Here is a 26,300-nt window from a genome sequence, read left to right as displayed (position 1 = left end):
AAACACAAGCACAACATTTAATTCGCCTCAAAAGTCATATGTAGAGAAAGAAAAAAGTTAAGCAATACATTGAGATATACTGGGATTGTGAAGATTGTACCAGTTTTAATGATCTCTACAAATGCAGCACTAGCAGGGCTTAAACAATATATCATATTTTATCTAAGAATTAATTTAAAAATATATAATTTTTAATTAAAACATCTTCATCCTCTCAAAAAACCTGAGGTTATCATTTAAGTGCAAATGTCATACAAGAGTTTGTCTTAAGCTGAGGAGTTTGAATCTGTCATAATGGTTATCTGACATTGGAACCACAGCAGACTTGCACTAAAAACCTCCAACTGTGCGGCACTAAGCCGTAAAAATGCACATGCAGCACAATCCCTTGGCAACTGGGAAACCTGATCCACCTGGGCCAGAGTACCTGCTGATGACGAGTGTCTGTCAGCCCCGTGACGGGAGGAATGCAGAGAAAGGGAGGAATGAGGTGGGGGGAGGATGGTGAGGAAAAGAAGAGATGGAAAGAGTAGAGAGCAGGGGGGTTTTTGCATTGGGGGAGGTGAGGAGGAGCTGCACCACAAGGGTATATGAAAGCAAAGCATTTACAAAGGTGTCAGTTTCCCTTTCTTTTCACAAAAAGAAAGGGAAACTGACCACAAGCAGGAGTTACTGACTTTATTTTCATTGGTAATAAATTGTGCTCTTCCAGCTGTTCTTTCTGAATATACAACTCCCATCCAGGCTCATTGTTCTTCTTGACAAAAGAAACAAATGAAAAGTAACACAAATGAAATGACGGTGCTTGTGTGTCATGTTTTGCTGCTTATTTTTGCCTGGAGTGCAGCAGAGCTTTGCTCCTGTCGCCCTCTGTGTGTCTGAGGTGTAGTTGTAGAGATGACACTCCATATTCTTCCTTTCCCTCAGATATGGGGTCCTGGTCCCTTTTTACTGACCACGCTGGAACCTTATCCAGTCCTCTGCTCAATCCATTAAAAATCTGCTGTATATACAAGCCTTTTTTTTTAATAAACCGTCATGCGAAACTAATTTACTGTCTATTTGTCCAGTCTGAGAAGGCGTCTGGATTAAGTTTCCTTTCTGGGGAATTCTCAGTACGGGAAGAGCTAGAAATTAAACGTACTTTTCTTTTTTCCTTTATTTCCACTCACAGACTTGGATTCACTGGTGTACAAAAACACAAAGTGGCACCTGACTAGATGGAAACTTCTGGGGTTTATAAGTAGGTCAGTGGCAGGTAGCACTTATAAACCTTGTCAGCTTGCCAAGTGTGCTGTCCTGTCCTCACATTCCATGAGCAAAAATGTCTCTTTCCGCTAAAACAAAAAAACCAAAAAAAAAAAAACCCAAATGTGTCACATCAGTTAAGACTGATCGTAAAAACATTACTCTGCAACCAGGTGAAGCATCGTTATCTGAAAAACAAACTTTACAAGAAAGTTCACATTTAGGCTTAAACTCAAGAGTAAAAGACGGAGAATTTATGAAAAGCTTGGCGAGGCTTTCATTCAACTGTGTGGCTGCTTGGTGTTGACCTCGTGGTCTCATCTCTTCATCATGAAAGTGGCAGCGACAGAGGGAAGACCTTTGAGCTGACGAAAGCAGCCGGCAACCTACAGCTGCGCCTTTGCAGATAAACTGTTAGCACGTAGCAAAAAAAACTTTCACAACTCACAGAGAAATTTGTCCAAACATATGCAAAAGTCTCTTTTTCTGTTTCTTTCCCTTTCCTCTCTTCCTTCAACACACACACACACACCTACCAAAAATTCGGAAATATAAAGGCTACATAAACACAACAGTCCTGGATGCATGAGCAAAATGCCCATGAGATATGCAACCAGTCTCCGAGGACCTGTGGGAATTCTCCTTCCATACCATCAGCGCATCAATGAAGGTTTAATTTCCTGATTCCTTCATCCTTCCAAATGAGGCGTCGTCTGTAGGTAGATCTCTCCTGTTTAAATAGCTCCCATAATTGCCTGTGTTGTGTGCTGGGCAAGGCTGGCGTCCAAAGCAAATATTTCCAAGCGGAAAGGGGTTCTGGCATGGCCAGGCGAAGTGCTCATGTTATTTGGACTTAAAACATTTTTTAAAAATTCTCTAGAGAGGGCAGGAAAAAAAAAAGTCTTAATCAAGTTAAAAGGGCTGCCTTCCTTCTGAAAAATGAGACATGTCTCCGCTCCATCCCTCCTTCACTTTAGGAGACGAAGGAGAAAGGAGGGCTCAAACTGAGAGAGATTAAGAGATTGGTTGTGTTTGCGGAGGCCATGTCCGTTGGTTTCTCAGATAGCTCTGCCTGTATATATAACATTTGGCCTTGCACAGAGCTTTAAAGTCGTGTAAACATGTTGGCTGCTTTACAGAAACCCCTGAACCCCCTTTTTTGAAGAAATACGCTTTTCCTTCTCCGTTTTCTAAAGGTTCAGTGTCTTTTGGAACATTATTGCTGACAAAGACTTTTTTTTTTTATTCCAGCGAGGAGTGTGGAAAAAAAAAATGCTATCTGTGAGGCTGTCCATGTATCCATCCCAGTCCTTGGCCTCTATCTGAATCAAACAGAGCTGGCTCTGTAGTCTAGGAAGACCAGAGACAAGGAGATGAATGGACAGACATTGGCCTCTTTGCACAATTCATTCACAGGAGTCGAGTTGGCTTGCGCTCTTTTAAAAAGGCAGCAAAACAGGGCCATGTGCAGCGATGGGCAGCAACAGCTGGTGGGCTACAGGAGCAGACTTTGCTGCTCTCATAGATGAGCAGAAATCAGCTTGGCTTGACTGAGCATCAGTGGGGAAGGAGTGGCACATCCACAGCCAGCTTCAATTAAAACAAGATCCCTTCTCATTTCAAACAGGATTACAGGATTTCCTATTTTTCTATGTTGCTTCTGGACTTCAGTGGCACAGCGCATTCATAAACCCACTTGACTTAGCAGTGACCATGACGCCAGTATTGAACATAGTCTGAGAGGACAAACTGAAGGCGCAGATGCTGAAGCTGCACACATTCAGCAGTACTCCAGCACCTGTCAGCTGAGTTTTTCTAAATTGATATAATGCAGGAAGTCCTGATCTTTCATCTGCAGAGCACACAATCTCTTAAATCACCAGAAATGTGTTTGACCATGACAGGGTGGAAGCCTTAAACGCTTATAGCGCTGAGCAATTTATTAGTTCCAGCTCTTCCTGTCCTCCCGACGCACTGTTTCAATACAGCTAACTGATTCACATCTGCTAAGCAAACATGAATTAATTCCGTTAACTATAGCATTTCATTCTTAAATCAGCAGCAAGGTTTGATTTTTTTATGCCATTACATAAACAACGCTAATAAAGCAATGATTAAATTCAGAAACGTTTTGACTTCACCCGTCTCCCAGGTAACCATTGTTGCAAACAAAGCACAGACTTAGATTTCAGATCCAATCACCCGCCGAGCTATTTCCTAAATGAAAATCTATGAGCTAAGCTCATGCTTAACAGTGTTCGTCTGCTCCTCCAAAACAAGTCTGGAAGTATTTTAAAAAGAAAACCTCAGGATAAATGTTTGGATGGACACTGCTATGTCAAGGAGACAAGAGGCCCTGCCATGATGGCTCCCAGTCTGCTGCATGCTTACATCCCTAAGACCAATCACAGGCTTGAGTTTCCCCCCAGAGCCCTGCCAGTGGGCTCAGCTGGAATTGTTCATTTCATGGTGGATGGGACTGAACAATCCTGAGAATGGAGAGAGAGAGAGAGAGTGGGCGATAGCTAATTCACCAATCTCACATCTATCCTTTAGCTCATCACTCCAGCTCCTCTGAGCTATGGAGAGACTCTCTCGTCCCAGCCCTTATCTGTCTGTTTCACAACAAAAGCAAAGTGACTTCTCGCTGGGGAGAAAGCTGGATATTTGCATCTGCAGCAAGAAGTCAAGAAGGGTTAGTGCTAAGCACAAGAAGTATCCGTATGGTCCTGAACGCCCCCTGGGTTTCATGACTGAGGGGTTAAACGGATAATCATTGCCCTGACTCATTTCTACACATTCAGGAGTTAAAAGTGGTAGTAAACCCAAGCTAGTGTCGAGTATTTTATGTCAGTGTCAGGGGTTTGGAGGTTATCCTCACTGCACTGGAAGAGTGGTCAATGCACTTAAGGAAAGCATTCAATAGGCTGCAATGCAAATCTGCGTGAAGGTCTTTGATGACCACCTTTTTCCATCAGAACCTGGTCAATAATACATCAGTCTGAAACCTCCCGTTTCATTAGCTTTCCTTGCAGCATGATCCCAAAGGATTACATAGATGGGGATGTGGTTCAGCCAGGAGACGACTCAGACACTTTTGTTTGATGGAAATGCTTCCTGTCATCTATGAAAGCAGGAGAAAACAACATCGCTACACAATTACAGCCTTTAGCAAAACACTAAACAGTGTTAAATGACACGACCTTTCCTCAGTTGCTACTTCAAAAGGGTCCTTCAAAAGCTCTTTTCAAGGCTGTAATGACATTGCTTTTGTGTTACAGTTCAAGCTACGTCTTTGGGGAAGGTTAAAGTAAAAGGGAATTCATTTCCCTACAGATTGCCCGAGGAATTGAGCTCTGCCAAATCAATACAAATCAAATCAGTGTTGGTCAATAAAAATCAAAGGAACATAGCATGCTAAGCTGTGTGTGGGGAGTATGTGGAGCTGGACAAAAAAAAAAAATCAATTCTACAGAAAGAAGGATGGACATGTTCTGGACTGACGGAACAGGATGATGAGTAAAAGCAAATAACACGATGACAAACACTTATCCTTTGCAGTTTGATGGTGCTCTGTCAAACATTTGTAATGTCTATTTCAAGCCTGCCTTTGTTTCTCCCAGTGAGTCACACTCGGGATGCATGTGTCTGTGGCATGCCTACTCTTGGGAGCAATAGAAATATCATTATTTGGGTGTATTAGCTCCGGAGAGAAGTGAAACGTTATCATTTGTGGTTTTAAGGAAGGGGTATTTATGCTGATACACATGGCATTATGCTTCTCGAGAGAGTTTAATGAACTAGCAAAGATAAGAGTGCATTTTGGTTTCTGTAGGACCTTAACCAAAACACATAAGTCATAAATGTGGGGACGCTGGTGCTACAGTGGGGAACTAATAGCGGTCCTCCATCTGGTTTTCATTGTAAAGAGGATGTGTGTTTTGGATTAAATTGACACCGATTCCTCTGTTTTTCCTCAGACTCAAGAAATCCTTTACAGCCTTGCCATGAAAGAGGTGCAGTGATTAAAAAGCACCCCTCCCTCACCTCTGAGAGATAATAGCCGTGACAGTTATAAAAGATGTAATCGAGTTCTTATATGCTTCACTTACTCTCCCTGTGATTTTTGAGAAGGTACAATAGCTCCCTCTGAGGTAAATTATACAAGAGTGGCATCTCACTCAGGACGCTGTGATATCGCATCGCTTCCACCTTGCTGACTTTCTGACATCTTTGTGGGGTTAGGGCAGACGAGGGAGACCTCAGAAACCAGAGCGTCCCCAGTGAGGCACACAAGGCAGTGTTCTGCTTCATGCTCCGCTGCCTTCTGCCACCGCCCAATGTCATTATGCTGCCAACACATCCAATTACAAGGAGCTCTGTGGCATGTGCGCCAGAGAGCAAACAAAGAAGACGCTGACAGGGATGCATGTGCGCTTGCCTAACCGGTGTCCCTGAGGTGACACTCGCACAAACACTCACACACACACACCATTGCCTACTGACTGCAGAAGAACCTTAGAGACCTGAAATCTCCTGTGGGAGTTTAAAGTGCACTGTAACCATGGGAAGAAAAACAAAAACATCAAATCAAATCGCTGGAGCTTTGTGGAGGAATAGCATGAGGTAAATCCAAAGGGAGCACCTTAAAGATCTCAGACTCTAAACTCACGGTGAACTTTTGAGGATCAGGTGAGTGTCTCCTCCACTGTGGCCTCGGGCACATCTGGTCTATAAGGGCTCTGAGGCTCTGACCTCGTCTGGGAACCAGCTGCTTAGGCTCTCCATTCCAGGGCCAAGGGGACTAATCTTTTCTCAGGGGCCAAAAAGGAGCTTAAACCTGGAAGAGGAAGCTGGGGGCCTTAAGATGAAACCTCCGCTATTCCTCTTCCTCTCCTCTCTCTGTTTGTGCTGAGGATTATTCCCTTAGCAGAGCAGAGCACGGGTATTAGAATGAATTAAATTCTCCAGAAAAAGCAGTCTCTAGAGCACTTTAAGGTCTCAAGACAAGAGCCGAGATTTGCAATTGACAGCTGCATATACACAATTCAGTCCGTCTTCAAACCCTCTTGGCTATGTTGAGATCAAAAAAATATATTTATTCATTTAATAATTGATAGATCGTTCAAAGAAATGCAAGAGAATTTCTGATACAAATCTCAAGCTTTTCAAAGAAGTCTTTGCCCACTTTCAAACGGGTCACTTGCGAGAAAAAACAAAAATAAAACATGGCAGCAGAATAAAGCAACAGAATAATAAAAAAAAGGAAACTTGAAAGCTCTCTCTGTGTTTGATCGTGTGTGTTTCACTATGACAAATTATATCAAAGGGATCGATGGACGCAATTCCGTTTGATGCGCCAGCAGCAGCCACACAAACAATGTATCGCAATTACACACCTGCACGCAAGGCACACCAAATGATCCACGCACAACTGAATGCCATTACTAAATGGTTTGGAAAATAACCCGGCTTTACATGATAAATACAAGCGCACGGGTGATAAAGAGGCAGAGAGCGAGAGAGAAAGAGAGACGGTAAGACTGAAGGAAAGAGGAGGGCATCGTCAAGTCAGGACAGGTTAATTATCGATCTAAAGATGGGAGTGTTTTCCATTCCATTGTAGCTTAATCCCAGCATTACATGCAGTTCATCAAGTAAATGTGGGGCTGATTCGAGCATGATGCCTTTCGTGCCCGCATGCAGAGTCTCTTTCACAGCAAATCGTTAGGTGCTGATAAGTTTTTCTGCCATCGCTTCATCTGAATGTGAATTCTGCTGTGATAGTCACATCTAACTTTACTCCACAACAAAATCACAGCAGCTCACAGGACTAGCTGGCTTTCAGCATCAAGTGAAATGCATCATGCTGAGGCTGTAACCAAGATGGAGATGATTTCTTAGGAGCAGCGAGGTCTCACTTTGGGATTTCAAATCAAAACAAAAGGAGCGAAGGATGAGTGGATGGGGTAAAAGGAGCGAGAGGAAAGGAGGGAATGGAGGTGGATGTGTGATGTCTATGTTTAGCAGCTCCAGCTGCAGAAAGAAAACTATGTTTTCCTTTATTTCATAACCTTTTAAATGTAATACATTCTCAGTGAGGCCAACATGACTGGCACTTTGGTGAAATATGAAACCATGGGAAAACATGTCGGCTGACGGCTCACTCAGAGCTCGCAGCTCACGGTCGAACTCTTCATAAATTCTCTCCTTTTCATCAGAGATATTATAAATAAGGGCTGCATTTTCCTTTTGTGAAAGCACATGTGGAACTACCTGCTATGTGAACAAGGGAATGGCAAAAATATCTGAAGCAGCTGTCTAATAAGAGCCAAGTTTGGCCTTGAGACAGACATAATACCATCCATACTGGGACATTAAACATTCAGAGTGAAGGATCTTTGCAACTACACGGGTTAAATTATGGTTAGCTTGAAATTTGACACATGTAGCTAATTATATACAAGTTCTTCTGACAAAAGCCCGTTATGGAAACAGTGTTTGACCACATGATTGTGTGACACGTAGGAGAAAAAGCAACACACAAGATCACTTCAAATACTCACACATATACACTCACCGAGACAATTGTGCCCATCATGCGCCAAGCGAAAGCCGTCGTAGCACGTGCACCTGTAATTTCCCGGGATGTTGATGCACTCGTGGACGCAGCCGCCATTGTATTCAGTTGCACACTCGTCGACATCTGCAGAAAGATGACAACATGAATGTGCTTCAGAAATGTAGCTATAACAAACCAGTTGATTTTCAAAGTATGACCACGATTAAAGAAACGTTTCAACATTTCAGAAGTACGAAAATGTCTTCTTTTGCTGAGGGTTACTTTAGCAGAGTGACATGACTTTAATATTTGCGCATTCACTGTGAACATACAGCCAGGCAGTGGTGAGCTAAGCGTACAGCCTGGAAAATTGGAAACTTTTGGTCAAACTAGATCCAAATTAATAAAATCCACACCATTTTTCTAAACCTGTAACCTCCCTGTAATGGTTTACAGACAATAATATCCACACCTGCTGCTAGATCAAGGACTTCCTGGTAGCAACCTCACTCGTTACAATAAAGCTCTAATAAGCCTAATACATAAAGTCAAGCCAAAACCAATCGTGTGTATAACCTTTATGTTTTTATCATTCTTGGCACAGATTAGACAAAGCTTGTTCAAAAATGATTAATTATTCCCTTAAAATAAACACATACACAATTAAGCAATCAGGTCAACTTTTAGAGGGCCCAAATCATCTGGTTTTGTTCCACCTCTGCTTTCACAAGTGCACTTTCAAGCTAAACATGGAAGAGACATCAGCTGTGGTAATTGGATGATTCACCTGCTACTGACATAACCTGGGAATCTGCCACAGACTGCTAATATTTTTCCTTTTATTAAAACCCAACAGCCTAAGCTTTTATGACAAAGTATCCTAAAATTTGCCAGTTTCCAGTTGCCAAGACATTGATTCTTACTCATGGAATGTTATTTCTGGCAACATGTTAAAGCATCAGAAACCATTTTTGTTCAGTCCAAGACACTAAAAACCTTTCTACCATGACCTAAAGTATAAAGTCAGCAGCAAAATATGTAGCTATTTATACAAAACACATACCTAACTATTAAGTTATCAGAGCAAGTTAAACTGCTTTGTCACCAGGAAGATATCTTCATGAAATCAGACAAGGCATTGATTTTAGTGACCCACTGCTAGTCGATACTGGGAAAGAAAAATGCTAATATTGATCTTATGACTAATAAAACCAACCTAACTTCAGCTCAAGTAGCTAAAAACTAAAGAAATGTGACACAGAAATGAGACGGAGGCAGAAAGATAAAGAGACTGCAGACTGCTATGACAGTTTAAGTGGAGTTGTCTTTTATGGTTATGATGATGGCTGAGGGGCCCATACTGAGGAGACCCAGACAAGGTGGATGAGAACATAGAGTACTTCCATTTCGCACTTACTGTCCCATTTAGGGCCAATGATTCTGGTTGTTCAGCTCCTGCTTCAGACTGCCTCTCTCAGGGCTTAATTGGACTTGACAGCAGAGGGATGGAACTAAAACATAGAGACTCTCCTGCACTCTGCTTAGTCGCTTTCCACACGTCTGCGTCGTTCTCCGATCGTAGCACACGATCACCCATCACTTTTTCACTCTGTTCTAGAAACACCCACCACATGTTGATGAAACACTGACTCTCCTCGACTAACTAGCTTTTATTCAGAGCTGGGCACATCTGACCATGTCAGCGCCAAAGTTGTCTTCATTCATATCTAAAAGACCTGAAAGTTTACACAGTGCTGTGTAGGCCTTTATCATGCAAGAGTAATAGGTAAATATCAGATTATTGGCATGAGATATCGACACCCAAAAGAACCATGTTCAGTGACAAGAAGAACATGGAGTCCTGCGACAGATGGTATGATTCCCACATAGCCGTTATCTCAGCATCACGGAGTCAGTCTGGGATTACATCGAGAAGAGAGAGACTCAGACAGCTTAAATCCACAGAGGAACTGTGGCGGTTTCTCCACAAAGCTTAGGGAAAAAAGTCCCCGTAACAAGAACAACTTAACGATCTCTGACTCCAAACTACAGAAGCTCCCGGCTGTGCTAAATAAATAGATTTTTCCATTAAAAGGGAGGGCAGGAAATATTGTTAACTTCCACTGACATCTAAAGTCTAACTAAAAAGATAATAATAAAAACAAATCTATTTTTGTAAAGGAGCTAAAGTGAAATGTGAACAACTGCCCAACATATGAAAACTACACCTACAACACAGAGTGTGAAGCAACAAGCAACACTACAACCGCAGTAAAAATAAAGCGTGTTTAAGTCAAGCTGATGGTGATTTAAATTAGGTCTGCAAGTCAACACTGGAAAATAGTATTGGAATTTATGGAATTTAGCTGCAAAGTCATTTGTAAAGTCCAAAATGTTAGATCAGAAGGAAGCACATGTTTTCAGAGCTTTTGTTGAGTTCAGCTTCTTTAAGATAAAATGCTAGGAGTACTCGACCAATCAGCCAAACACCTAAAATTCGCCCAATATGAAGTTTTCTTTAGACTTTCTTTCTTTTTTAATTGAAAGGTAGCTGATAGCATTTTAAACCACCCGACAACCATTAGGGTATACTACAAGCCAAGTTCACCACAGTCAGGGTCTCTTTGTGTTAGAGGCCTTAAAAAACAAACAAAAAACATCTTCAGTCAGAGATAACAGGTATCATGTTGGTTATCAACTTTCTTCATTAACTCAGGCATTTTGCCTCAGGCATTCACATAAAAGGATTTGACTCTTTTATGCACAAACTGGATCAATTGAGCACCGCCTATTCCAATCAGAGACATTATTAGAGGAACTGATGTTGGAGCTCTGTAATTACATAACTTAGTTAAGCACCTTTCTACTGCAAGTCTCAGTCACACAATCACACACATACAGTCATGCAAAATTTTTAATGTATGCCTTTCTAAGATTTGCTCACACACTTACAGTCTGGTCAATGCAATGAGAGCAACTCAGAGGCTCAGTATCTTGCCCAAGGATACTTTGGCATGCACACTAGAGGAGTCAGTGTCATCAATGCACCAACCTTCCAATAAGGAGACAACTCGCTCTACCACCTGAGCCACAGTCGCCCAGGAAAAAGTAATTTGTTATACTGGTCGTTACTTTGCTTTCAGGTAACTCTGTAAAATAGCTGATTCTACAACCCCCCGCACACCAACACAAATCCCTAATTAGGACACACATTTCTAAAATCTTTTTCTTAGTAGAATACAAAGCTGACCACACAAAGTACAGATGAAAACCAGCACAAAAACGTGACTGCCACATTGATTCTGCTGTAGAAAGGTGAACTGGTAGCAAGGGAGGGTGCCTGATATGTTGTTACCTGTTGAAGTTAAGGGTCTGGCTGCTGGCGCCGCCACTCACTCTGGGATCTTGGCTAGCTTAGCGTTAGCATGCTGTCTTGGCAGATGCTTGGAAAGAAGTGAAGTTGTTTCTGTCCTGGGTGCAGTTTTCCACTTTACCATTTATCTCGTCCTTTTGTGTGAGGCAGGCAGACTAACAATTCCAAGGAACTGTACTACTGACTGCTTAGGGAAACAATTGTGCATGTAATAAGTGTCCTTGTGGATTTGTATTGCAGTGTATTTATTGGTTGGGGAATTGCTAAAATAAAAAATTAAATTAAAAATAAAATACAGTGTAAGTGTCATGCTGGTGACAGCAAGTTATCAGGTGATTGTTACAGTGCTGGCAAGTTGCCAGGTTTGGGGGGGGGGGGGGGGGGGGTTTATAATTAGTGGCCTTTTATTGTGATAGACTAATTTAATTAATTTTCAATTTAAGGAAAAAAATAATAAACCTGTATACATTTTTGGCTGATATTATCCTCTTGTTCCGTTTATTCTGGACTCGTCCCTGCATGATCTTTTGACTGCAAGATTTTATATGAGTAGGATTGAGGCCTCTGCACTCACCATGTGCACGTGTGATCACCACATAAACATCAAAAATACTTCACTTTTCTTGTCTTTATGCTTTCTGGTGCCCTTTTTCAACACAAGTAGGTGTTAACTTGGTGCAGCACTCAAAAATTACTATGACATTCAACAGGCAGCAAAGAAGTATTGAAGAGGCGGCAATACAAGTCACTGTACTCCTGCTTTTGAATTTTGTTTTACAAGTATTATCAACCTTGAGTTCAATGGAAACCCAACCTTGCACATATTTTACAATAAATTCAATAAAAGCAAACTTTTATGACCTACAGACAGAAAGCCATGAAAAGCACTTGGTCAAGTAAATGAAAGAATAATAACAGTAAGAGAAAAAAAATGGCACTTTGAAATACGGTTTTGTAATAATAGTAATAAAAATTGTGGGATATAATGATCCGGAGGCTTTGGGCCCATTGAAAAGGGCTAGAAAAACAGACTTGTGTCTGACAGTCTACAAGGCCTGCCTCCAGCTGTGGAAATATCCCTTACGGCTTGGCAGAGCCTTCGACTGCCGTTTCAGCCGCTATCTTAATTTTCTCCTCTAACATGTGTAGGAAATTTACTGCTTCATTTCATCTTGTCACAAAGGAGCACTCTGCACCTGGCTTTCACCTTCCCTCCATTTGCAGCCCTCTCTCTTGTCTTGCCTCCATTTTCAGGAAGTCTTTAAACTAATGAGTTATATTAACTGAGACATACGCTCTCATCACGCCCGTCACTGGCTCAGGGACTTGCATTCAGAGATGTAAAGCAAATTAACATTCGAAACATTGCATTTACTTCAGTGTATTGTACAAATCCTCCCCAAGCACCAAGTCACAGTTGAAAATAAGCATATTAATGCAATGACACTTTTACCTTCACAATGTTTGCCATCCCCTTTATAGCCTGACTTGCAGATACATTTGTATGACTTCAGGGTGTTCTGGCAGATGGCGTCAATGCTGCAGTTATCAAGTGCCTCTGCACATTCGTCCACATCTAGAAAAAAAAAATAATAAGAGACACCAATTATATGGTGAAGCTAAAACATTCTTGGTGATAGCATTGCATTTATACCACACAAAAACATCCCCAATTTCTGAATGTAATGGGCCGCGCTCAGACACAAACAATTAAAATGAATACAAACCAAGCTTTAGTAAAAAGGCGGGGACACTTTTAACCATGTGGTAGGGCAATAACCATTATTTGTGCTTCAAGCAACCTCTAAATGAACACTTCATCTCAGAGCCTGAAAACAACTGGGATGCACTGGCCACTGAACCACAAATATCCCCAGACAGCCAACAAAGCAGCTCTGTGAGGCTGCATGTAAGCACATCAGCATGCTAAGACAGTGCAAATATACAGATTAGGAGCAGGTATGCTAATGTATAAGCATGTAAACATTTGTGAATTAGTACTAAAGGGAAGTGGAACTGAGGCTTTTGAGCATCACATTGCTTTTAGAAAGATATAGTACAGTAGTGCTGCTGACTTACATCTCAAAATAACTCTTATTCATCTTATGCTGGGCATAAGTGCATGTTCATTCACTGTCTGAAGCAAGCCAAGCTAGCTCCTCTCCCTTTAAGCAAACTTTCTTCTGATTGGTTGCCACTTCCAAACACTTCTGCATTCACAGGCAGAGCTGACATGATTGTAGAATATCTGCTCTTGCTGGCATCATTCAGATCCAAGAGTAGAAAAAAACATTGTAAGAAACTGAGCATTCAGAGCAGACTGAAGATTATTCTGGTCTCCTTGGGATTATATACATATAATGCTGACCTCATTATTTATTTTGAGCATTTACTGTTTTGACAGTAGAAGAAAAACCACAATAGTTCCCATTAAAACATTTAATGTCATTGACAGAATTATGCTAAGAAGAAATCAGGGATCATTAAGTCAGTAGACAACACAAACACCTAGCTTTGACCCGCAGCCTTTACTAAGCTAAAAAGCAAGTTTTCAGATGTACTTAAACAAGTCTTTCAAAGCCCAGTTTAACCAAACCCAGTTACACTTATTTGTTGCTCAGGAATGAATAACTGATTTTTGGCATTGATAATAGTTTTGTACAGAGCAATTTTAACTGTTGTGCAACCAAACAGAGTTTGGATTACAAAGAAGAAAAAGCAAAAGATAAGAATGGAAATGGATTTAACCAGAAGGAAGATCAGTTTGGCCTTCACGGAGCCCCTAATCCAGCCAAATCCCAGTTAACTAGCCCAGGTGTTTAGGATTACCCCCCTTCACACAGGGGGAGGGCAGCTTAACAAGGTTTACATAGCTTCCAATATCCACTCTTATCACAAGCCCTCTGCAGGAGCTGGCTGATCCCACTGGGAAATGACCAGGAACCCAAACCCCTGAGCTTAGCATTTTAGCTATATCTGCCTATTACTAGAGGATGTGAAGTCTGCACTGGAAAGGAGGACAGTGACACTGCAGAATTCCCAGAAATGGAAGATGAATGGAAAATGTGGAGAAGAAAACAGAATGCAATATGGTCACCGTGCAAACATCACTAACAGCAATAATACCACCACTAACAAAAGTCTCATATGCACATACTATAAGCAAGCATATAGTTTCTGAAGTTTAGCTTTAATAAGACTGTACACACAAACTGCGCAGAGCATACACAAGGCAAAAAACTCACAAACACAAATTAACTAGAAATTTAGGGATGTTGTGGCTCAGGAGATAGGGCGGGTCATCTACCAATTGCAAGGCAAATGGTTTGATTCCTGGCTGCTCCACTTTGCATGTCAAAGTGTCCACGGGCAAGATACCGAACCCCAAATTGTCCTTGATGCATCCATCAACTGTGTGCATATAGCATTAAAAGGCTGTGCGATTGTGGTTTGTAGTCTGAGTGTTCACAGAGAGTAGAAAAGCACTGTTTAAATTACCAGTCCGTTTGCCAGTCTCCAGACAAGTACCTGCTCTCATGGGCTCATTCAGACTTTATAGATTCTGTGATGATGAACCGAATCAGACATGCCTTGAGCTAAATACCCACAATGACAGCATTCAGTAAACTTTAGAAAAAACACATAATAATTTAGTAGTTTAAACAAGGTTTGCTCAGTATTTTAGTCGTGGTCGTCATTACTTAAACATCGCAGAACAGCATGAAAAGTAATTTAATGAGCATCCTGAGGATACACAATTCAATAACTGTAGGACAGAGATGACTAAAACAAGAGGCAATTATGTGAATGTATTCACAGATTCAGAGATTCTGTTCTCACTTAAATTGAAAGAGTTGTGATTCAAAGGTTCAGGCTATGCTTTTGTTGCACATTTGCTTGCTGATCCCAAGAGAAAATGTTGTTTAGTCCACAGACTTGGATTATGCTGTCTGAGCGACATGTCGGATCATCATACATCATTAGCAACTCCTACCCTCAACAATCTGTTTCAACCATCTGTAGCTTCCCAAAACCAACTATCCAGTATTCCAATATTTTCCTCTAGTTACAGGTATAGTCTGTATATAAAAAGTTAATCTAGCCACCATGAAGTCACCCACTGGTTTGTGAAGATCTGTTTTTTGGTGTTTTTCCAGTTGATAAGTTTAAAAAGTCATTTGTTAGTCTCTAAATCATGAATCATTTTATCATCTTTCTGGAAACCATAATGTATAAGGTGAACATCATTCTGTATTCAACTAGATTTTGAGGCCATGATAAAAATTAATTAATTTTTTAAAAAAAAAAAGGGCCATTTTCCCATAGACTTTCTACAATTGGACTTCTAAATGCATCCAGATCGATCGGCCTTCCCGGCCATCACAAAGTTTTGAGATTTGTTTTGAGATACCATAATCCGACAAACTGCTTTGGTGTTCTGAAAAAACAATTAACAATCAATCGTTCAGACAGACAGACAGACAGACAGACAGACAGACAGACAGACAGACAGACAGACAGACAGACAGACAGACAGACAGACAGACAGACAGACAGACAGACAGACAGACAGACAGACAGACAGACAGACAGACAGACAGACAGACAGACAGACAGACAGACAGACAGACAGACAGACAGACAGACAGACAGACAGACAGACAGACAGACAGACAGACAGACAGACAGATAGATAGATAGATAGATAGATAGATAGATAGATAGATAGATAGATAGATAGATAGATAGATAGATAGATAGATAGATAGATAGATGCTCTGTAGTGCCAAAGTTATGTGCCATTGCTATATCTACAAAAATAAATAACACATTACAATGTTTTGCTTTGCATTTTTAAATAGGACTTAAAAGTGATTTATTTAATTTAGAGAAGTTGTGCAGAAAAAGACAAAATCATGATTTTGGCTATCCAGCAGTTTAGGTCTCACCATATTTGTGTGTTAGCGTAACATTTGGCAATTGTTTGGTCATTTAAAAAGTTATAGCTATAAAACAGAGTGGAAATTTTTCAAATTGTCAAAACAGACTGACCATCTGCTCAGTAACCTTATAAAAGCTGAGCATCAACACAACGATGAAAATTAAAAAAATAAATAAATACCAGCGTTTTCCAGCAGCAGCATTATTCTTGTAATGATATGCCATGTTTCACAGGTCTGTTGGGGAGTTTAGCATCTGTGCAGCATTCAGCAGGGGAATACAGAAACCTGGGACAGTTGTGGCTTATTTTGCCAAGTTTCCACAAACACATTTAGAGTTGCAGGAGGTCCTCAAGACCCTCCAGTGATTTATATTTGGTGAGAACAATATAAATTCTTCCCAGGAGCCTGGCTTCTTTCTCCTTACAGATTGTGTTCCAGGGTAAGAGCAAGAGAGGCTGTTTGAAGAAGTGTTTTTCAATAGACGAGGTATTAATCACAACAAATTATCCGTCCTATTGTCAGGTTTCTTGGTGCCAAATCTTTGTGGTAATGAATATTCATTATGACAGAAACTCAAAGAATCCCTTATTTCATCATCCTATTAATGTTCCCATCTGGAGAATCAGTTCACTTTATCTTTCCGGTCCGCAATGCTGCCGACTCTTACGCTTATACTTTGGGACACACATGCGTACAGGTTTGCACACTCACACTTTCGTCTCAAGTCAAATTTGCATTCAAATTGATGCAGTTATTTCTCCAGGCTACACTTGGGTGCGAGAGAGCAGAAGCAGATATTAGGCTAAAAGTGTCTCAAATGTTACATAACTGCCATGTTGTGATATATAATGTCTTTACCGACACTGACAGGCAGCAGCTTGCTGTGTGTTTAGGGTTTTAATACAACAGCCTTAACTTCTGAAACTGTAAAACTAACTATAACAACACATGCACAGTACTCGAAATCCTCCAGGCAATTTATGAGTTGAAAAATAAAATGAAATGGATATTTTTGCCAAAATTACTTACAAATTTAGTCATCTTTAGACATGACAGAGTTGTGATACCAGTAACATTTGAGAAACAATGACAATGAACAACAGATAACTAACTTAACAGCTAGCAAACTGTTGGAATTCAGCTGAAAAGCAGGAAAATAGTCAACACAAATGTGTTTTAATTAAATTACTCTCTCACAGTCCCATTGTCTCTTTGTTGTGAGCTAAAGAAAATGAAATAAACATCAAAATTAAGAAATCCTGGCCCACAAACTACAATAGCCCATGTCTGTCAAAGCAATGTTTAAAAACCCACCCATAAAAGTCACTGGGAGCCTTCCAGTAGACACATAGACAACAAAAGCTAAATGCGATGGTCTCTCTGGAAACCCCACTGCCTTTGCCATGGAAATAAACATGTCAGAATCAATACACTCTTTGGTTCAGTCCAGGGTATGATCCTCTGAAGGCTTGAGAAAAATGTACAGGGCGTTCAGTAATGCCGCCCTGGTAATTGACTCATGCCTAAGATGAAAAAGATTGTGTTTTTCATTGAGAGGTTCTTTCATTCTTTTGTGTTGAGGAATCACATTTGTTGGGAACAAGTTAAGGCAGCATAGAATGAAGCCGGCGCTTCGAGACAAGGATGAATAAACAAAGTCAAAACAACAAAACCAAAGACGAGAGATATGTTGGGCAATGCTCAGATGTTTAAACAGTTTCCTCTGGGGAATGTGTCAGTTGGAATATTGCTGTCTTGTAGCTCTCCTCTGGTTTAATGAAACCAAGTCATACAATAATAAAGCATGTTTTCTCTCCCTGATTCCACTTCATTTCTTGCTTACATGGCATGCTCAATAAAACTCTAACCCCCACCATGCGTCAGACTTCTAAATCCCTGCATGGATTGTGACATGCCCTTACTCAGAAAGGCACAATTTGGAATTTTTTATTTTGGCATGATGGAACGTTGCGGGGTAAATTAAATGGGATTTTCTGTAATTGTATTCAATTCGCTGGATAAAACACGCTCCTGTCCTCAGAAGCGGTGATTAAGAAAGTTACTCCAAAAGCAGGCTCCATATTTAAGTCAAAGCAGCCAGCTTAATGCTGCTGGCTGTGGAGGTGAGACTTTGTCAGAGGTGCTTTTCCTCCCTGATTTATTAGAAAGCCCTGGGATAAGCAGTGTATTTAGCTGGGCCAGCTCAAGGGGGGTGTTAGCAGGAATAAGACTCAGAGGGGAGAGAGCGCGAGTGTGTGGGAGAATTGTAGGGCCGAAGGTGTGTAGTTCAAACATAGGGTAATGTTGACTTTGAGTATTGAGACCCTAGCTGTTTGCTTTGCCCCAAACCTGCCCGCCCCCTCAAACCCATCAACTTTCCTTCAAATACAGAAATAGACTGATTGGAGCTGGGACACCCAGAGGTGTAGCTTTACTTGTGCCGCCTGCAGTCAACTGTGAAATAATCGTCACAAATACGGAGCGAGAGATGCATTCAATAAGCGAAAGTAATAAAATATTCGGCCGTGTTTTCCTGACAGAATGATTTCGGTGCAATATTTGAACATTTGTGGTGAAGGATTAGAAACAAAACATTCCTCCTGACAAAGCCATTTTCCGATGAACTCCTTGATTTTCATGAGCCTTTTGCGACAGAAGAGGAAGGGTGCTGGGTTCAATGCCATAAAAATGTGTTCTTGGGATCACAGTGTTTGTCATACTGTGTATAATTACAAAGAAAAGTATTGTAATTATCCATCTTAGAACCACACTTACACTATAGTTTGGGTTGCGGTTGAGCAGGATGGGGTTAAGGTCAGGATAATTACTTTAGGTACAGAGCAGCTGTCAGAATGGCTGTAGCGCCTCTTTTATCTTCACCGTTGTAAATGATCCATATGATGTTTAACTCACAAGCCAATTATTTGTTGTGAAGCAAAGCAACTGGTGTGGAAAAACCAGCAATCATTTCTTCTCCATTGATTTGTGCTTGTAAAACACAAATGTGCATTTTCTGTATTAATAAAAGGATCCGGGCATGTTTTAAAATATTTTTAAAAAGTACTCCGATTTGAATAATGTGTGTTTTATACGCTTTTCCCCTAGAACCGTGTATTTACTTCCTTATTTGGGTGAAAAATGATTAGAATTATATCAACACCCTTGACCTCAGAGAAAAATACAAAATCTCTAATTATGTAAATAATAATCATTTTAGAAGTTGGAAACATTTTACAGTCCACTCTCACTGTCTGTGCAACAGATGCGCTTTGTTTGCAAAAAAAAATAAAAAAAGAATCACACTGTTACACACAGAACCACAACCTTTCAAATTACTTCCAAAATGTCCAAAGAATAAACAAAAATGTTAGTCACTACGACGTATACTGGAGGATGTCAAAATGCTCAGGAAAATCTCGACAAAGAGCCCAAGGTGTTAATCCAGCCTCTAGAGTCTTTAGCTCATTATCCGACCAAACACCAAAGGAAAACGTGCACATTTAATGTTGTATACAGCACATTTCCCACACTAATGTAAGGCTTTGTGATTCTTTCCTGTAACCTGGGAGTCACCAACGCAGCACTCTGGAAAAGCTGTAGCTACTGAAGTTGTGCTGGGGCAGCAAAAAAGTAGACCTCGAAAAAAAAGAAATCGTTTTGATGAAATGCAGACGTCAACATTAACACAAAATTTAGCATCTCGCCACCCTTCTTGCCCAGATCTCCTTTCAGCTAATGAAGGGACACAGTGTTGGCTGTCCAGCAAACCTCTAAAAAGTTGTGAATAAAAATATCCACTGCTTCCATTCGGGATATTTACACTCATCCTTCACACACTCTTAATGTTTAGGAATCATGACCACTGACTGATCCTGTGCTTTCAGAAACTGTGATCACAACTTCAAAACCCTGCGGGTCCCTCCCTGCTTATGTCCACCAATCATGAAGCCTCAGATTAATGTGAGGGTAAAAACGTACAAGAACCTACAAGATAAGTTTCAGCACCCAAGTCATGTTAACATGAAAGACATGAACTGTGTCCAACACCCTTAATTTATTTAGACATCTAGACACTTCATTTCTTATTGCTCAGGGCCACTCACCATCTGTTATGTCTATTAGGAGCACATAATAACACAACAAGGGTAGACTGACTGACCCTTATAGTGCTGCTGTATGCAAAAGAACAAATCTTTTCTTGCATTTCTTTTTTTTATAACAACAGCACAAAAAAATAACACATCTGCATTTTGTACAACAGTGTAAAGAGCGAGTAATCCTCTGATTATTTAAGATATCTAATCTAATGTGTGCCTGTATTATGTGAATTATTCTAATTCCTTTTCTAAGTCTTTAACAATCTCTTTTCACCCTCTTAATCCAAATTAATGTGCTCTTTACTTGTTATTACCATAGGTAAGAAAAAATGATCCTCTGATACTAGTTGATATTAAAAATTCATATTGGGATAGGCATGTATTTGCATTTCTTTATTGATACCAACTTCACTTGGTCATACGGACAAAAACTTCAAACAGCACAGCCCCTCCCCTTCACTAGCAGCTGAACAGGTGAACAGCAGCACAACAAACAAGGCAAAGGATCTTAAAGACACACCATGGCCTTCATGACCAATTTTATGACTTCAGTAAAGCTCTCAACATCAACAACACTGACGTATTAAACACTAATCATAAATGTTAACCTGGCGAGCGCACATGTTGACATTAGCCTTTTAACTATTAGCAATTATCCAAATTACCCACCCCCAACTGTTAAATTATCATTAAGGCAGCGGCTGGCGGCTATGGCTAATAATAAAACGATAATGTTAATGAGAGAGCTGGGGGGGGGGGGGGGGGGGGGGGAACTATATTAGTCCCATTTTAGTTTAACCAGATAATTATTTGTGACTAACAAGTGTTATTTTTTTCCTTTAGTCACATGTTGAAGTAAAGAACAGTCTACCGGAAATTAGACAGCAAGAGTGGCAGTCTACCAACTTTTTGATCAGCAACGAAAATATGGTGCCAAGTCACCAGAAGCACAGGAAATACACAGGGCTGTAGCTGAATACATTTGGACAAACCAGCATTGTTCTAATCTAATCTGATATTTTTCTGGGCAATCGGTACAGAGTTTGAAATTTTAGTATCGTGACAACCCTCCTACACGGTGAGCTTCTCCATTACGCCAACAGCTGAAACGATGTATAATGGATACGTATTTGGGGTTCATTACAACATTTCAACTACTCAAGCCAACTCGTACACAATCTTTCTGTGTAATTCTTCCATCTGTTCGCTCCTTCATGAGCGTTTCAGAGTGTCTGCGCCTCATAGCATACATAAAGACAACCGCAGCGATGAGCCTGGAGACTGCAGAGTAAAGAGCAAGTGGATTCACCTCGTGTCATTTATAAAACATATCTCAAGGTAGCTCAAGCGCAGGCTTTGTGAATAAATAATGTCTTTTCTCTGTGATTTTGTTCATAGGCCAAGCATCTGGTGTCTTTACTTTAGCATGTGTGGCCTTAATAGACTATGACTCACAGACCTCCGGACCACTTCCAGAAGGAAAACACTTATTACAGTAATTAAGTGAATCATAGAGTAATACTAAGAGAGAACAGAGAAAGAGAGAGACTGACATGACACTCTGTTAAGTGTCAGAGGTCTAATACATACATACACCTCTGAATAAATGAGCAGAGCTTGTAACAGATCTCATTAGGAGCCCACTGACAAGAAATTAATCTGTTCTCTTCAAGTGATTTTTCGACCGTCTTGGAATGTGTCCTCAACTGTTAATGACTTCTTGGCCTCATGCAGGATATTTTATATGCGGGAAGGGTGGCACTTAGTCCAGCTGTATACCTTATATTTATGCAGCCAGAGCTAACTGACATGACACTCTCCACTCGGCACACAGCAATTGGTGGTTCATGCCAGATACAGTACCAACTTTAAAGATGGTAACATAGCAATTACAGCACAAGTGTGATATTTTTAGTTGTTTCCTGTCAAACTGAGGGATAAAGTGAATGGTTCTCTGTGTAAGCCATGAAGCGGGCATTAACTGCTAAAAGTTCAGAAATGTGGACTTTAGTGGGCTGGAACTCACTGGACATATATACCTCATTTCAATCCTGACCATGCGCTCCTATCAAGCGTTTAAGGGGCCACCGAGTCACAGCACCTACTGTATCTCAAATCAGATGGCAGATTTTACAGTCACATAATTACAAAAAAGACCAAGTTTTCCACAGAAAGAAAATGAGTAACCAGGGTAATGACTATACTTTCAAAGTGCTAAAGGAGATGGGAAAAGAAAGTCTTTAACATTTCAATGAATAATTGATTGGCAAAGTAACTGACAATTAACTTTTTGAATCAAATTATTAGAAAATAAACAAGGCGACCCGTGTTCAGCCCAAAACCGATTAAGATAAAGCGACTCTCGGCGGCTCCCTTGTCGCATGTTTGATTTGGCTGAGAGACATGCTGGATGACCTTCCTGACGCAACCCCAGAGGGGGTCTAAGTCAAGCTTTTACTTGCCAAGTGAAAGTCTCACCCACTACAGCAAGGAGCCAGTTTCAAAGCCTATTAAGATATTTTCTTAATAACTGTTCCGTTCCAGGTGGGTCTGCATCTTATTACTTAGATACATTGTTATTTTCTCTTTTTCTCATTGTTCTGGTCATGAAAGGTCAGACAAAGTTTTTAAAATCAAATACACCCACAGTTTTTAAATCAGGCCAATAGTCCAAACACAAATGTGAGATTAACACGATAAGCTCTAAATGCTCACGTGTAAAAAGATGGTATTTCTGCTTTGTGAGACAAAATTTAAAAACAGAAAAAACAACTGAAATGTAATCATTAAAACCCACCAACTATTTATTAAAGCCACCACATATTTACTCAACTGCAGCCTTGCAAAATGATAGATGAGAGCATACCTGTTTTTTTTAAGCATATTCACTTTATTTTCTTTTTTTTGGTTTAGATTAAATCATAATCATAACAGTTACTGATCAGTGAAGCACTGCACTTTGTGTGGCAACTCCTGCAATATCACTTTAGAAAAACATAATATAAATCAACATTTCTACCATCTAACACTCAGTCGCTACAAAATTACAGCAAAATCCCATCAAAAACCTGCCCATGTCATTATTATACATGTGATTATTCAGCTATGGCCTCATTTAATTGGAAATACAAATCAAGATTCTTGGGGCTATAATAATGGTTTGTTGTGGCACCAGCAAGAACACTACACTAAAAGGACTGAAGCACTATAAAGCTCCAATGATTAGTTGAGTAATTGCAAGTTAATCAACAACAAACTAAAGTAATGAAACAACTTATTTTAACTTTTAAATGTAAAGAATTTACAGTTCCTGCTTTCTTCCTCTTCTATGTCTTTGGAGTTTGTACTACTGGTTACACAAATTAAGCTCCTCTGCATTTTTTGCAATTTGTTGACATTTTATAGACCGAATGATAAATAGAAGAGATAACTGATAGATTAACTGACAGTGAAAATCTTAGATGCCTCTTTGATTGATAGTGCAGTGATTAAGCCACAAAGAACAGTATACACTATCAGGGTCTGCAATAAATTTATATCTAGAGTTCACCGGAGGTGACTAAATACTTCAGTGGGTCATATGGTTTTTCCCATGCCTCTGTTCATTTAGGAAGTCTCACATTCATCAGTGAAGTCATCCCCCTTTCTACCCAGAATGCACTGGCCAGAAATAAATAACCTTTTTTCATTTGGATTCCTTGATGTATTGGGTTGGATTTTTCCATTACTAAGCAGAATAAGAGCATTTCCTTTAACTTCCAGCAGTCTCTAAAGCTGGCGCTCACCATCAGGAATGTAAACACACACAGTCTGTAAACAAGGCTCTCTCTAACCCCCAACCCCCCTCGACAACGCTGACCACCGCAGACCAGCCTAATGACGTCCCTCCCTGACCCCGCCAAACTTTCAAAGACAGACGCAGCCCCATTATTGAGCTCAGGGGTCGCAGGAGGGAACCCAGAAGAGGGTGAAAGCTGAGAAAGGACAGTGTAGCGTTACAGACACAGAGATGACAGGCCCTCTGATATCTTCTCCTGAATCCTCGAGTCCCCAATCAGTGAGTAATGGAACAGAAAAACAAATGTGGGCTCTGGGAGGTTAGTGGATTAATGATATAAGAGTCGCTGCAGCTGGCTCAGGGACGATACTGAGGTTCCTCAGTGAGCCATCAGCACTTGTGAAGGGGGCTCTAGAGGTGAGTCAAAGACTCGGGGGGTCAGAATACCGTCAGCGCTGACTCAATCCTCCCCCGAAACCAACGGGGATGTTGTCAGCACAGAGAACAAAGGCCAGCGACAGGGTGAGAGGGAGCAAGGGGAAGAGATAGGGAGCAGGAGAGGGAGCTTTCTAATTTTAACCACAATGCCACAGTTGAGAGAAGCATCACAGGGCTCATTTGGAACATATTGTTCAAATTAAAGCCTTGATAAATAAACAAGCCTCAAACAAGCACAGCGCTCTGTACTCCTGAGTGTGAGGGTTAGAATGTTTCTTTTATACCAGCGGACACTGGTGTGGCATACAAAGCCATTACCCTCAAAAGTTTGGGAGATTTCAACCACATTTTTCCCCATCCTCTATTGTACCTGAAATCTATAGCTTTGTCAGCCCTGCAACCATTTGAAATTAGGGGACAAATGGTGCTCACAAGAGCCTCACCAGCTGCTGATAAAGTGATTTTCTGCTCGAGGAAGGCAGAAAAGGTGCTTTGACAGAGGGGCTTCAGTAGCTGATGGGTTCCCCTGGGCAGCAACAGAGAATCTGCAGTGTCTACAGGTTATGGTTTTGTGGTTCTGTGACCTGACATTCATACTGCCTATAACATCCACAAAAAGAGTAACCATTCATAATATACGTGTAAATTCAATGATGATAGAAGGCAGTTTAACAAACATAAGTGGGTACAAACTTGATTAAAAGCAAAAATTATGAGCATACTTTTGCCATGATCTTAATCTGTGCAGCCATTTTTGTCAGAGTCTTTACGCGCTCCTACATTTGGAAGTATATAATGATTTTTTTTATTCATTTTCACACATCTTATTTCACCAAATATCAACTTCACTTGACCACACATCGCACCACATCTGGTTTGTGCTGCAGTCAGTCCTCACATTACAGTATAAAGTTAGATCCACTGGATAAACTGTTGATGCAAACGTCTGTTTCTTCATTGTGTTCTGTTACATTTTTCTTATAATGGCAAATCAGTCAGTGCCAAATTTTTTACCAGAGCAGATAAGGAATGAGAGCGAGACTATATGATGAAACATATAGTCTCATCATATAGTCCAAATACACAGGGCAATGGCAGCAGTGGCTGAAAATAGGTTTTGGTGCAGCTATGCTTTTCAAAACTCGACCGAGACATTGGCAATGCTCTCTGCAACACTCACTTTGCAAAATGCAAAGCTGGCCATGTCAGCATATCAATTCTGAGGAAACTCCTGGTCAGATATTAAAAAAATATATACATCTACAAGCTGAAGAGTATATCCTATAGCCTGAAAGGACCCAGAGCTAACATTATGAAATATTATGAAACAGTAAATCCAAGGACGATGATGATGATGATGAAACTTTTAGTACATCATCGGCAGCTTCATCGACATCATCTTCAGATAATTAGGTAGTTGGGCAGGTTTTGTCAAAGTAACTGAGCTCGTTTTCATTGTGTTGGCATTTTTGCACTGCATTTCTTATCATGCATGCTATTTACAGGAAACAAATACATCATGTGAGATTGACAGCCCACCACTACCAATAAGACCGTAACATTGCATACTATAATATTAAACAGTACTGCAACAGTGATGTCAACAGACGCTGTCACACAGAGACCAGGGCACCTGATATGGTTTGTAAAATGTGACAAATTACAATATTTTTCATTTAAGAAGTATGGACTTATTTTCTAGGAGAAGACAGGACAAAGAAAAATGCACCACTGCGTGAACGATGCCCAACCCCACTTATATGTCTCTGAGAAAGGTCAATCAGTGTATGTATAGGAGTGGTCACTACCAACATTTGTTTTTCTCTTAGGTTTTTTTTTTAATTATTATTATTATTATTAT

The 26,300-nt window shown here is 40.5% G+C and overlaps 1 protein-coding gene across 2 annotated transcripts in view; it reads right to left on the bottom strand.

Moving 5' to 3' along the window:
* Positions 1–26,300, bottom strand: part of scube3 (signal peptide, CUB domain, EGF-like 3) — a 75,067-nt gene that overhangs the window by 44,077 nt on the left and 4,690 nt on the right. For both annotated transcript variants that reach the window (XM_085345633.1, XM_085345634.1), the window contains exons 2-3: positions 12,637–12,759; positions 7,829–7,954 (exon numbers count right to left, since the gene is read on the bottom strand). In XM_085345633.1, the coding sequence (XP_085201759.1) occupies positions 7,829–7,954; positions 12,637–12,759 (249 nt within the window). The remainder of the gene's footprint in view (positions 1–7,828; positions 7,955–12,636; positions 12,760–26,300) is intronic.

Source organism: Diplotaxodon limnothrissa, linkage group LG20 (genome assembly GCF_057381915.1).
Source record: "Diplotaxodon limnothrissa isolate DT_005_m linkage group LG20, D_limnothrissa_male_GT1.1, whole genome shotgun sequence".
Lineage (NCBI taxonomy): Eukaryota > Metazoa > Chordata > Actinopteri > Cichliformes > Cichlidae > Diplotaxodon > Diplotaxodon limnothrissa.
The sequence above is the reverse complement of the archived record's forward strand: the minus strand, read 5'-3'. Positions and strand labels throughout refer to the sequence as shown.